The following is a 13727-nucleotide window of genomic DNA, read 5'->3' on the forward strand; positions in this document are numbered from 1 at the left end:
ACATCTTACCCAAGAGAGCCTGGTTAAAGATCCTAAAGTCCTTAATGCCCAAACCTCCATCCTCCAAACTTTTGCAACAAGTTTGTCAAGGAACCATGATTGACTTCATCTGGTCAACACAACCCGTCCAAAGGAAATTCCTAATACTTCTATTGAGCTTATTCAACAAATCCACTGGCCACTTATAGATCAAGAATGAGTGAACCAGAGAACCAGTAATAGCAGATTTAATTAGAGTTAAACGCCCTGCAAAGGAGAGAGAGCTACCTTTCCACTTGCTAAATTGAGAGAGAAATTTGTCTGCAAGGCTGCTGAGATAACATGCTCTTGGATCTCCTTTAAATAGAGGGACTCCTAAGTAACTGAAAGGGAGAGACTCCAGACAGATGCCAAGACAGTGAGCAAGACGAACCCTCCTCGAGGGACTCACCTGAGAGCCAAAAAAGACAGCAGATTTGTCCCAACTAACCTGCTGACCGGAGATCTGTCCATATAGCAGGAAGAAATTCTTTAGAGCATGCAAATTGCTCAAGGATGCCACTCCAAAAATGAGCATGTCATCAACAAAAAGAAGGTAATAGGGAAAACAATTTCCACCAGAATAATACATAGGAGAATAAGTACCCTCCCTCACCATCTTAGCAAGCCAACGAGAGAAAAATTCCTCAACAATGTCAACAGAAGAGGAGAGAGGGGGTCCCCTTGTCTAACCCCTCTAGAACAAGAAAAGTAACCCTTTGGAGAACCGTTAATCATCATAAAAATACGAGCAGATGCCAGAATGTTTAGGATCTAATCTCTGAAAGTGAGAGAAAACCCAAAAGAGTCCAATACAGCCAAGAGGAAGTTCCAATCTAAAGTATCAAAAGCCTTACGAATATCAATTTTTAAGGCCACGTGACCACCAAAACGTTTTCTGTCAAGCATATTAACTCCCTCAGAAGCTAAGGCAATGCACTGGTGAATGCTTCTACCTTTAAGGAAACCATACTGGTTGGGAGAGACAATCCTTGCTGTAATAACTACAAGTCGATCTGCAAGAATTTTTTAGATGATTTTGAAACCAAAGTTACTCATTACAATTGGACGAAAATTCTCTATTCTGTCAGCTTCAGTAACTTTAGGAATTAGAGCCATAATACTAGAGTTTAAGCCAGGCAGGATGCAACCATGATCAAAGAAAGCCTGAACCATATTGCAAACATCCTCCCCTACAATACCCCAAAAGAAACGGTAAAAAGTCTGTTGAAACACCGTTCCACAAGATTTTGATTTGACAAAATCATTTAAGTTTAAATCCATGATTAAGAGACAATTAAATTTAAGTGCTTTGATTTAATTGTACTAATCCGTTTGTTCAATATTGAGTATAAATATAAATGCAAAAAGAAATAAAGATTAAGACAGGACAAAGTCAGCACAAGAGCAACTCAGCATAAGAAAAGATAAGCAATCCTCAGAACAACAGTCTCAGAATGAAGCTGATCAAAGAAGCTGAGTAAAACGAAGCTCAACACAAAAGAAGTCTGCTTCAAGATATAGACCCTACAGAACGAAGCTGACCACGGAAGCTGAGTGGAAAAAGAACTCAGTATGTAACTTGGTGAAAATCAAAGACAATGATTATTGAAGTAAAGCTGAGTGATCTTCAGGACAGCATGAATGATCCGTTAAGCTAAAAGACAAATTCGACAACTGTTTGCACCAACAATAGAAGTCTTGAATTACGCAAAAGCCAAATTCCAAGATGCATGGGTCAACTATTCGATGCTATAAGACAAACTGCCACAAGAAGACAAAGTCTGTAGGAAGAGGACAAGTCTGACGTCTGAAGAATTCAGAAGACAGGATTGGCCTGCACATCTGAAGCTGACCAGAAGTTTGTCCCCCCAAAAGAGCCGTTTTGGACTCAACGGACAAATCCATTTCAAATGATTTGTTCCTCACATTTCAACTATAAAAGGGACAAAGATATCATTTGGAAGATTGCCGATTCACAGAAAATTACAAGTGAGAAAGATACAAATTCAAAGCACTCAAAACAAAAGAGAAAGCTTACACCAATCTTCTATTATTTGTGTAAATGCTAGATAGATTGTCTATAATCATCTAAAGTGTTCTTTATCTTAAAAGGAACAAGCTTGTGATCAATTGTAATATTGAGAGTGTGTATGCTGAGTACTTGGTATTAAGTACTTAGTGGTAGAGAAATCTAAGTGCTGGGTTGTAGCGCTTAGTAGGAGTTGAGTAGACGAATAGAGAAAGGTACTCTTGCATATTCAACTGCCTGTAATCGGTTTGTGCTCTACCCTTAAAGAGCTTAGTATTGGATTCTAAAAGCCCAGAGGATTCTGGGGACTGGACGTAGGCAGAGAGGCCGAACCAGGATAAGTGATATTGAGTAATTTCTAACTCTCTCAAATATATATATATATATATATATATATATATGTATGTATGTGTTGCTTGTTGTATTTACTCAGCATATAAACTGATTGAAGCTGACACTGAGTAAATTGGAGTGTTGAGTTGGAAGCTGACCACAAAAGTGTCAATTCCCAACTCTCAAGTGAAACAGTCTTAGTCAGTATCTGACTAAAGTTGTCTTACATAAAAGAACGGCCAAGCTGACCAAAGACGAGTTAACAAACTCACCAAAAATTATTAAGTCAGCAAGATTAATTAAAGAAAAAGTTATATTAGTTCCTAACCCCCCCCCCCCCTTGGAACTAATCACACGGGACCAACAAAGTCCCCCCAAAACCATCAGGACCAGGGGCATTGTCAGGATCCATGGAAAAGACCGTATCTTTAATAACTTCAATGGAAGGTTTAGAAATTAATTCCTCATTCTCCAAGGAAGTTACTAAGTTAGGAATTGTTGGTCCCGTGTAACGTGACAATATTAGTTCCAAGGGGGGTGATAGGGGTCAAAAACCCCTAACTTTGGGTACGATTTTAGGACGGTTTTTAGCATTATTTCATGAATAAGCGAGCAATTCTCGCATTTATATGCTTTTTGTGTGAGTTAGTTAGAAATTGGAAATGTTTTATTAACTTCTCATTGTTTAGGCTCGTTTTCTGGTAATTTTAGGCAAATATGGCCAAAATAACATGTACGTCAGATTTCCATTATCTTTTATAGCTAATTGATCCGCCAAAAGTCGCACCAAACGGAGTTTTCACTTAAAATGAGCGATTGGTGGGTCAATTTAACCTTTGGACTAATGTTGTTTGGAGTTTCGTGCATGTGCAGGAACGAATTCGGGTGAAAAACGCATTTTGGGACATTCAGCAGACACGCACGGGCGTTCTGGGCATTGCCGCACGACGAACTGGCCTTCTTAGGCCAGCTCGCCGAGCTGGCCGTGCCAGCTCGTGATGAGCTGGCCTTTTGTAGGCCAGCTGGCCGAGCTGGCTATGCCAGCTCACCGAGCAGGCCCTTAGGGGCCTGCTCGGGCGAGCTGACCTGTGGACCCCACGAAGACACGTTTGACCCCACGATTTCCCACCTGCAAAAGGATATGAATTAGGTCAGAAAGAGGGCCCGAACCGTGCCTATAAATAAGAATTTCCAATTGTAAAATAGACATCTTTTCATTCTTGTAATTACTTTAGCCTTCACCCTTGAAGATTCCTCTCCACCTCCTCTATCTCCTTCAACCTCCATTGAAGCACCTTCGAAGCTCCGCTCACCGAGGAATATTCAAGGTCCGTCCTTAAGACCTAGGAAGCCGGCTGCAGAGTAGACAGGTTCCCTGAAAGGGATTTTCGTATCTCCTTTCATCTAATTTTGTTTGTACTCTTTGATACAGCCTATGAATCCTAGGCTAATTGTATCCCGTGACAATATTCTTCGCCTTTAATAATATCTTAGCTCTTATTTTGTTCTATGATTATTTGTTTTTGATCTTTGTCTTACGCTTTATTCAATTGGTTTAACTCATTCAAAAGCCCCAAAATCTAGTAGGCACATATTGTGAGCTGAATCTGACCTAGTCAGAGCTTAAGAGATTGACGACCTCTTAGTTGATTAAGCCCAAATTGCTGAGCCTTAGACCTAGTTTCGGCCTTACAAGGGAATCACGCACTAGATACTTCAGGAGGGTAAGTAGGGTTAATCGCCTTGAATACAAGTGACTTAGATTAGGTTTTTAATCTATTGACCTAATAATCTATCTTCATTATTATCGTTCATACCATGTTCCTTCGGGTAATTGCATTAGTGAAAGATCACCTAGGAGTAGTTTAACTTAATTAGGAGTAGAATAACTTAGTTAGGAGTAGAATAACTTAGTTCGAATTAGTATAACTTAGCTAGGAGTAGCATAATTCAACTAGGAGTAGATTAACTTAAACAAAACCAACTCAAAACCCACACAGCCTAGATAACACCCGAGACCAAGTAGCTCGATAGTTGTAGTAAATAAATCCTGTGGATTCGATACCTGGACTTTTCAGATTTTATTACTTGATAACGACGGGGTACACTTATCCCTTAGTGAGCCTTCTCAATGGAGGCGCATCAGGGGGGGGGGGTTAGGAACTATTTAAAAAATTTGTCCGTTAAGACTGACTTGTTTTCTTACAAGACTTTAACTTAGTCCTTAAGCACAGCGGTACTGAGTAGTTTTAGACACAAGCTTAGTCAACTAGTGACTAAAACTGTTTCTATTCTTGAGTCAGGAGATAGCACTTAAGTCTATTCCTGAACTCAGCTTCTCAGTTCACTCAACTCAGCGTGTGTTCGTTTTAGTGTTTTACTAGGCAGTGTTTAAGCAAACAAAATATAAAGGAGTTAAGGGTTAGAAGGATATTACTCGGCAGACGTATCCTAGTTCGGCCTCTCCGCCTACGTCCAGTCCCCGGAATTCCTTCCGAGCTTTTCAGAATCCTCTACTGAGCTCTTTAAAGGTAGAGCACAAACCTTTTATAATAGCAACTGAGTATACAAGAATACCTTCCTCTATTCCTCTGCTCAATCCTATTTCTACCGCTAAGTACTATGATCAAGTACTCAACTTCTCCTTTCTATACTTCTAGAAATGATAAGTGTTTCTGTTCTAAACAACAATTGCTAAGAACATTGTAGATGAACTAAGATCACTCTAGACTTTTACACAAAGATTGGAATTGGTGTAAGATTTGCTTTGCTTTTCTAATACAGAACTTCGAGTAATAATTTGGTCAGCGTTTCGACTTGATGAAGATCTGCATCGAATGAAGCTTTTGAAAGGCCTATATATAGTGACACTTGAGGCACCGGTCATTTCGAATTTCGAAATAACCGTTGGAGGGAAACGGCTTCCTGTCGCTTTCACTCAGTCTGTGCTCAGCGTCCTCGGCCAATCAACTTCTTGTATCTTCTGTCTTCGGCAGTGCTCAGATGCTTTTCGTCAGGCTGGTCAGAGGTGTTTCTATATTTTTGGCAAAGTCTTCCAGACAGCTTCATGCGTCTTCTGAACTTTACCCAAAGTAGAAATACTTTGTCTCCAAGTTTGTTCAGGTCAGCTGCTGACCTGACTTCCTTATCGCACAACTCAGCAGCTTCGTCTTGAAGCTTTTGGTCGAAGGCTTCTCGATCCTTCTCCTTGCTGGGCTTGCGTTTTGTTCAGCTTGAGCTGCGTTTTGATCTGCTTGGGCCGTGTGGCTTTCATCCGTTGACTTGGGATTGACTTTCACTTGTGGGCATTTGGGCTTTACAACTTAATGTCTTATGAAATAAAATACTCAACATTGAACAAACACATTAGTACAAATAAATCAAAGCATTTAAATTTTAATGTGTTAGAATATAATATATTTATCATGGAGATTTAATTTTCGTTAAATAATTTTGTCAAATCAAAATCATGTGGAAAGGTGTTTCAATAGGAATTACCTCATTAATTGGAGAAAGATCAATATGCTCCCTAGAACTGAGAAATAGATTAGAGAAATACTCAATAACATGATCAGCTAATCTTACCGTGTCAGAAGTGGGACCCCTATCGCCGATTCTTAAATGATGAATGCCGGCCCAAGTCTTTCTAACTTTAGCAGACCTTTGGAAAAAACTAGTGTTCCTATCCCCCTCTTTAAGCCACTTAACACGGCTTTACTCTCTGTACATCATCTCCTGCCGAAGAAGTTGTAAATCAAGGTTGGAGCAGGCGGCAGAAGCAGCACTACTCAACTCCGGAGAATCTCCTTGCTCTGAAATTTGCTTTTGAATATCGGCAAGATGAACTTTTACCAAATGGATATTAGAATCAATTCGGCCAAACACATTTTTATTCCAATCCTTGAGAATAGGCCTAAGAGTGCGAAGTTTATGACATAATAGTTGTGCAGGAGGGAGAGAGATGTGGGATGTTGTCTAGTGATTAGCAATTACCCCCTTTAAAGAATCATTAGTGGTCCACATGGCATGGAATCTGAACCTCGCAATCCTTGGTTCCCCAAATCTGCATTGAAGGAGCATCGGGAAATGATCAGAACTATACCTTGCCAAGCCGTGCAAGAGATAGAGTCCCAAGAATCTAAAAATCCATCGGACACCAAAGCTCTATCCAGATGACATTCAACATGAGTCACCCCATGCCGACCATTGTACCAAGTAAACCTCTGACCCAAAGTATCAATATCAATAAGATCACAATCATCAATAAAATTCCTGAATTCCCTGCAGGATCCAGCAGCGGGAGGAGAACCAAGTTTCTCATGAGAGCCCGTAATAGCATTGAAATCCCCAAACACCAACCAATTATTATGTGGAAAGGCACAACCATAAAGAGAAGACCACAACTCCCTTCTTTTCGAAGCCAGGTTACTACCATAGACAAAAGAAAGCAGAAAAGACTTACCATCCAACTGGTGTTGAATAACATGTTGGACATGAGAAGAATGAAGAGAAAGAGAAGAAGAATCCCTAGAAAGAAGCCAAAGAGTCGGCAAATCCTTATCATTCCAGGCAAAGAGAGAAAGACCCAGAGATCTCCAAAACCGATCAGAAGTGTTACTAAAACAAACAAGAGGTTCTGCAAGACATAAAAAATCAGGACGATGTTGTTGGCACAGAAGTTTCAGGGCTCGTTGAGTGAGATCATTATCGATGCCCCTACAATTCCAAAATAACACAATCACTGAAACCGCAAAGGCAGCTTGCTATGTCGTTTAACACTGACCTCAAGGGGAATGAATATACTATGTTGGAAGCTTTTATTTAAAAATAGGGTAAAGTTCAAATAAAACCCTTGTGGTTTCACTAATTTTCAGATAAAGGACCGTGGTTTACTTTTTGTCAAAACAATGACTGAGGTTTCAAACTTGGATTAATGCTATTAAAACCATCTTTAACGACCTGAAAATGAAAATTTTCAAGAATTAAAGTTGTTCAATGTCAATTTTCTATGGAACTACATTTTCGATTTTCGAAAATCAGCTTTTTTGGAACTTTCTCTCTCTAAACATTAACTTTCTCTCTCTTTACCAAACATCATCTAAACAATCTCAAAATAAAAAAGTTGAAGAATTAAAGTTGCTTAGAATATTAGTCGTTCTTAAAATATGTCATTTTTGAAGTCGTCAAAGGTGATTTTAATAGTATCAATCGAAAAAGTCCTTATTTTATTAAAGTTAAAAACCTCAATCCTTATTTTGACAAAAAGTAAACCACAATCTTTTATCTGAAAATTAGTGAAACAACAGAGGTTTTATTTAAACTTTACCTTTAAAAATATGTAAAGTCACAATTAAAGGAGTATGTACTCCATCCGAAACCTAGAGTGAGAAGGTATGCCTTCTCTCTTCTTTTCTTTTCTCTCTTTTTCTTTATTTCCTTTAGTTTTATTTCTCCTCATTTTCATACTGTATTTTTCATCTAATAAAATGATATATAGTATTTTATTTAAAAAAACGTAAAGTCCGAGTTGGTAAATATTGGATTTACTATATTGGATCTATTTTAGGTGCAAGCAGCACGCCATTTTATTGTCATATTAATTGAAGCAAAACTAGGATTGTATTAAAGATTATTGTTAGACTTTAGGGATAAAGTAAGAAATTGCCATTAACAGTTTTGGGTTTTCACAAATATACAGTAGCATAAGAAATGATAAATTATCCTTAACCTTTTTTATTTTGGAATGATTTTAAATCCAAATAATAGTAGTAAATAGATCAATTTTACGGTCAGTTTGTTTTATTTACAAACTGCTGTTGGAAAAAGCTGATTTTCCAAAAAGCAGAGATTCTTTGTTTTTATAAAAAGCTAATTTTCAAGTGTAAAAGGTGGAGTTTTCATAAACTAATTTAGCAGGGGCAGGTGGAATTTTCAGAAACTGCAGAGGCTTTCCGCATGGTGCTTTTGCGATGCCGTTTAGCATTTGTCTCCATTTTGAGGCGAAATTACAAGGTGTTATGCAGTCCATTCGTATGGCTTGGGATAAAGGCTGGAAGAAGCTTTGGATTGCATCAGATTCAAGCTATGTTGTTAATTTGTTAAAATTAAGATCCAAGACTGTTCCTTGGCGTTTCCGATAAGAGTGTATGCTTTGTCTTTCCCTTGTGTCCCAAATGACAATTTTTGTTTCGCATATTTTTAGAGAAAGAAATAGGGTGGCGGATTCCTTAGCTAACCATGGTCGATCGACTTCTTCATTGATTTCATGGAATTCCTCGTCTTCCATCTGTTCTCATCTTGTGGCTGATGACTTGGCAGGATTGCCCCAGTTTCGATTATGCTAGTTTGTTTGTATTTTATTTCGCTTTTTTGTTTGTCCTTTATTATTTATTTTGTACGGATCTTCTCTTCTCTTTTAATAATATTTTGGGCTCGAATCCATTTGATTCGAAGTGTGCTAACCTTGTTAGGATGTTTTGGTTCTTTTGGGTTGACCTCCAAGCTTTCAATTAAAAAAAGTGTAAAAGGCAAACAGAAAATCACTAACCAAACACCTCTCCATTTTAAGTGAAAAAGCAAACCGGAGCATGAAAATGAGCAACCAAATACCCTTTAGACTCAAGTAACAATGCTTGTAAAACGAAACTCTTATTTAAGCCTAGAAGCAAAAGTGCGAGCATTAAAACGAAACTCTTATTTAAGCCTAGAAGCAAAAGTGCGAGCATTAGGTGTAGAACGGCAAAAATTACCCCTTATATTATACAGGAATGATTAAATGGTAGTTACTTGTCTTAAACATTTTCGGGACTATGTACTAAATGAAAAAATTGATCATTGTTCATTAAAAAAAATTATTATTTTTATATAATAATGTGGGTGCCTTTTATGGTTACTTTGTTTTTGACAAAGTAAAGGTTACTTTGTTTTTTTCACCGTTGGATGATGGTTGACTTTAACAAAGTAAGTTCATCCAATAGTGGTAAAAACAAAGTAAGCATAGCCTAACCCAATAAGGTGTTTACAAAATGAAACACCAACATACGTTAACTTGATTTTTTATATAATAAATATAATAAAAATAATTTAATTAAATATCGTATAATAAAAGAAAAATAGACCTTTAAAACTCTTAAATTATTAGATTTTAAATATCACATTCATTTAATTTTTAATAGGGTAAATCCCTATATTTTGACAAAACACAATGTTTAGTCCCTGTATTTTAAAAAACACACGATAAAATCCTTAACGTTTTTCTCGGTGAAATGTTTAGTCCATGCCGTTAGACTCTTATGAAGATTTTGTTAGTCAATTTGGATTTGCGTTCTTCTTTTCCTTTATTTTCATTTCTTTTAAACTCTAATGCATCTGAAATCAACTTTGAGTGTTCATTTTCTTGATTTTTTTCTTAATCGTTCAAATTCGTAAGCATTGGGTCTGTTCTTTTTCTTGTTCTCCATACAAATAGCTTATTTTTCTAAATTGGATTTCCTCTTCTAAAGTTTGAAGGTAAATAGTAAAGGATAATTTAGTCATTTTCGAAGTAAAAAACGATAACAAAATCTAACAAACAGACGGAAAGACTAGACAGTTCATTGAGAAAAGGTTATGGACCTTACATGTGTTTTTGAAAATACAGGGACTAAACAGTGTATTTTGTCAAAATATAGAGACTTATAAATTAATTACCTTTTTAATATAATATATAATAAAAATAGTTAAATATTAGTATAATAAAAACTTCTTACCAAAAAAAAAAGTATAATAAAAACAAATTAGACCCATTTTTCAAAAAAAAAAATAGACCATTTTAAATTTCGAGACCCATTGCAGAGAGTTTTTTTATACTCCCTATGTCCAACACTCGATTTTCATTTATTGTCTTCTTGTTGGGTGCTCACTCCAACCCCAAAATATGAAGAGTTCGTGGATTTTTATTTTGAGCCGAGTTTTGTTCTGGGTTGTTGGATAGGGCAAAAAAGCATTTTTTTAAGCCTAATGAGTCCTTGTTACATGGATTTACAGATAAGTATGTGTATTATTTTTTTTTACAAACCCATTATTATAGTTTGTAAAATTTTGTATTTTTTTTATTTCGTCATATTTGATCAATAACGATTTTTTTTTAGAATTAAAGTTGTTTAGTATAATATCTATTATGAAATCATATTTTTATTAATCTGAATTGACATAACATAAAACTGTAAAACTAAACAAAATTGGTTTATTTTTACTAATCCGCGGATAGAATTAAACAAGACAATATTAATAGAAAACAAAACCTATTTAACACGGCTAAATCTTTGAAGATCCTCCGGCAATGTCAATCACAAAACGGTACCGGACATCATTTTTGGCAAGACGATCAAAGGCTTGGTTGATTTGGTCCGGTTTCACAACTTCAATATCGCATACAATATTATATTTCCCACACAAATCCATCATCTCTTGCGTTTCCTTTATTCCTCCGGTCATGCTACCCTTCACCGATCTCTTCCCTGCAACATAAATTTATTTTCCCTTTCTTCAATTAATATTAAGAAAATAATTAAAATAAAGTATCAATTTAATTGATATTGCAAATATTGAAAGACAAAATTAATATTATTTAAAAATGAAAAGGGTAATATTGTAATGTACCAAATATCAAAGGGAAAGAAGGCAGCTCCACGGGCTTATCTGGCGCACCCACTAGCACCAACGTTCCGTTCACTTTGAGTAATTCCAAAAGTGGCCCTAGAGAATGGTTTGCTGAAACAGTGTCCAATATTACATCTAGGCTTCTCTTCCCTGCCTATACAAACATAAATAATAACTTAATTTATGCATTTTTTTTATTTTTTATTTTTTTGTCAAACCACGAGATAATTCTAAAGGGTCCGTATAAATTACCTGCATTTGTTTAAGATCGGTGCTGACAATGAAATCATCAGCGCCCAAACGTTGTTTAGCCTCATTTTCTTTAGACGGAGAGGTACTAATGACGGTAACATGGTGACCAAAAGCCTTGCCGAATTTCACAGCAACATGTCCAAGACCTCCCAGACCTACTATCCCAATCCTTTTCCCCTTCATCTCCAGCAGATTTTGGTCTTTCATCGGACTAAATACAGTAATTCCTGCACACAGAAGTGGCGCCGCGGCATCCAACGCCATGTTCTCCGGTATCCGTACCACATACCTTCACACATATATTTCAAAAAATAAATATTCATTAATCAATATCTAAGAAAAACAATTAATAGGATAGATTTTTAGGTGTTTAGTTAGTAGCTTTTTCCAACAGTAAAATTATTTTTTTTTTACATAAACAACAGTTAAACCAAACTGATCCTACCTGTAATCTGCAACAAAAGTTTCAGAGTAGCCGCCATAGGTAATACTACCGTCCCAGAAAATACCGTTATAAGTCAACTGTATCTGGTCGCAGTAATTTTCCTGCGACGTATTGCAGAAATCGCAGTCCAAGCATGAAGCTGCTAAGCATCCAACTCCCACTCTATCTCCTACTTTGAATTTCTCCACATTGCTTCCTACTTTTGTGATGATTCCAGTAATCTCATGCCTAATTACAGTTAATTAAACTTAAATTAAAACAATTAAGATATCAGAATAACAGAGAAATAAATATGTGTTAATTACTTAATTACCCTGGTACAACAGGATACATGGTTATCCCCCAGTCGTCTCGCGCGTGGTGGAGATCGGTATGGCAAATTCCACAGTATAAGATCTTTATTGTCACATCATTTATCCCATTTTCTCTGTGCAAGAAATGAAAAAAAGTAATTAACATTATTGACACACGGACGGGACAGATCTAGACGGGGTTTGAACACTTATCATTAAAGCCTTGTACTATTATGGAGTTTTTTTTCGACGTTTTTCAGTGATCAGTGAGTGCTACTCGAGCTATGAGAAACATATAAAAGAACGTACCTTCTTTTGAAAACGTAAGGGGTGATATTGCCGGTAGAATCATGAGCTGCCCAGCCAGAAACAGTTAGGGTGTTATTGGGTGTTTTACGAGCCATGAGATAAGATAGATAGGATAGGATAGCTTTCTTTTGTGGTGGGTTTGATGATATTGAGGAAATGCAAGTTCAGTTCTTTTTTATAATAAGGGAGTACGGTTGGGAATTAAAAACATGGTAGTTAGATGATTTTAATTCTGAGAAAATGTCTCTGTCATTGAACAATATCATGGAAAATGCCTTGAAAAACTCTTGTCAATTTCTGGGTCAACGGTCAACTTATTGAAGGCTTTTACACTTCCTCACCTACCCTTTGGAAGTGGAGTTTTCTCTTTTAGACTTTCAATTAGCATAGGAACTGCAAGGAAAACTTCTACCATGAACCAGGTGTAATGGACCCAATCAATTAAGAAAGAAAATCATGCTATTTTATTAGGAGATGATTGGTGTAAGAAAAAAAGTGCACAATTATCACGTTTCTATTGGTAAGGTTCAATGGACTGAGACCAGGTTCAATGGACTGAGACCATAGTAGAATTTTTCAGACCATTTTCAGGGACAATTTCAAAAAGTTTCAACAAACGGTCTTGAATCAGACGATGGATCTGATGGCGAACGTCTTCCTTCATTACCGCGTCCACTTCCTCCTCCGCCTCCGCCTCCCCCTCCACCACCACCTCTCCCTCCATTTCCTCCACTTGGGGGAGTTGGACCGCTTCCTCTCCCCTGGCCTCCTGACGGGATGTGTCCAACAGTTCCTGAAGGCGGCGGTGGTGGTGGTCCACTTGCATGGGATGCCTTTTCTGGCCTTTTACTTCGCCTACGGCCAGTAGATGGGGGCGATCTGCCACGACGAGAGGATCTTGCTCGTCGGGGCGAAGGTGACCTTATCCGCTTATCCTTCTCTTTTCTATGCTTCTTGCGAGTTGGCCCTTTAGATCCGCCAAGGGATAAATTCGTCCGTGGATGCCTGGGTATATCGGACCCACCAAGATTCAACCTCGGACCCTCAGATCCGCCAGGAAGGGTCGTATCATTTCTTTGACTTCCTTCACCAGGGAATAACTCCCGATTAATTGGTCGCTCGCCACCCGATGTCGTGGCAGTTAACATGGAATCCGTGTTGTGAGCTTGAAGGAACGAGGAGCTATGGGCACCTGGTCCAAGGCCAAAGTTTAACAAAGGCAAAGATGAAACGGCTGAAGTAGACGTCGTGCTCCAACGCGGAGGAAGAGTCATGTATGTTCGAAGGCGATTTCCTATCTCGAGTCCATATCGCGCCTCGATATCTTATGCACACATATTGATAAAAGCAGCGGTAGGCATGTTATTGTCGACATGCGTTATTGGAGCGGTTGTATCGGTGCGAC

The 13727-nt window shown here is 37.6% G+C and overlaps 1 protein-coding gene across 1 annotated transcript; it reads right to left on the bottom strand.

Moving 5' to 3' along the window:
* Positions 1-10537: 10537 nt before the first annotated feature.
* Positions 10538-12495, bottom strand: LOC136235832 (probable cinnamyl alcohol dehydrogenase 6). The gene is made up of 6 exons (XM_066025882.1): positions 12323-12495; positions 12034-12147; positions 11721-11948; positions 11276-11564; positions 11024-11177; positions 10538-10881 (listed from the first exon to the last, which is right to left on the bottom strand). The coding sequence occupies exons 1-6, from the start codon at positions 12415-12417 to the stop codon at positions 10679-10681; spliced, it is 1083 nt and encodes a 360-aa protein (XP_065881954.1). The 5' UTR covers positions 12418-12495; the 3' UTR covers positions 10538-10678.
* Positions 12496-13727: the final 1232 nt, after the last annotated feature.

This window comes from Euphorbia lathyris, chromosome 7, assembly GCF_963576675.1.
Source record: "Euphorbia lathyris chromosome 7, ddEupLath1.1, whole genome shotgun sequence".
Taxonomy (NCBI): Eukaryota; Viridiplantae; Streptophyta; class Magnoliopsida; order Malpighiales; family Euphorbiaceae; genus Euphorbia; species Euphorbia lathyris.

Coding starts and splice junctions, on each gene's coding strand:
- LOC136235832 (XM_066025882.1), bottom strand. CDS start 12,417: ATGGCTCGTAAAACACCCAATAACACCCTAACTGTTTCTGGCTGGGCA. Junction 11,565..11,720: donor ACTTTTGTTGCAGATTACAG/GTAGGATCAGTT, acceptor ATATGTGTGAAG/GTATGTGGTACGGATACCGG. Junction 11,178..11,275: donor CCGATCTTAAACAAATGCAG/GTAATTTATACG, acceptor ATGTTTGTATAG/GCAGGGAAGAGAAGCCTAGA.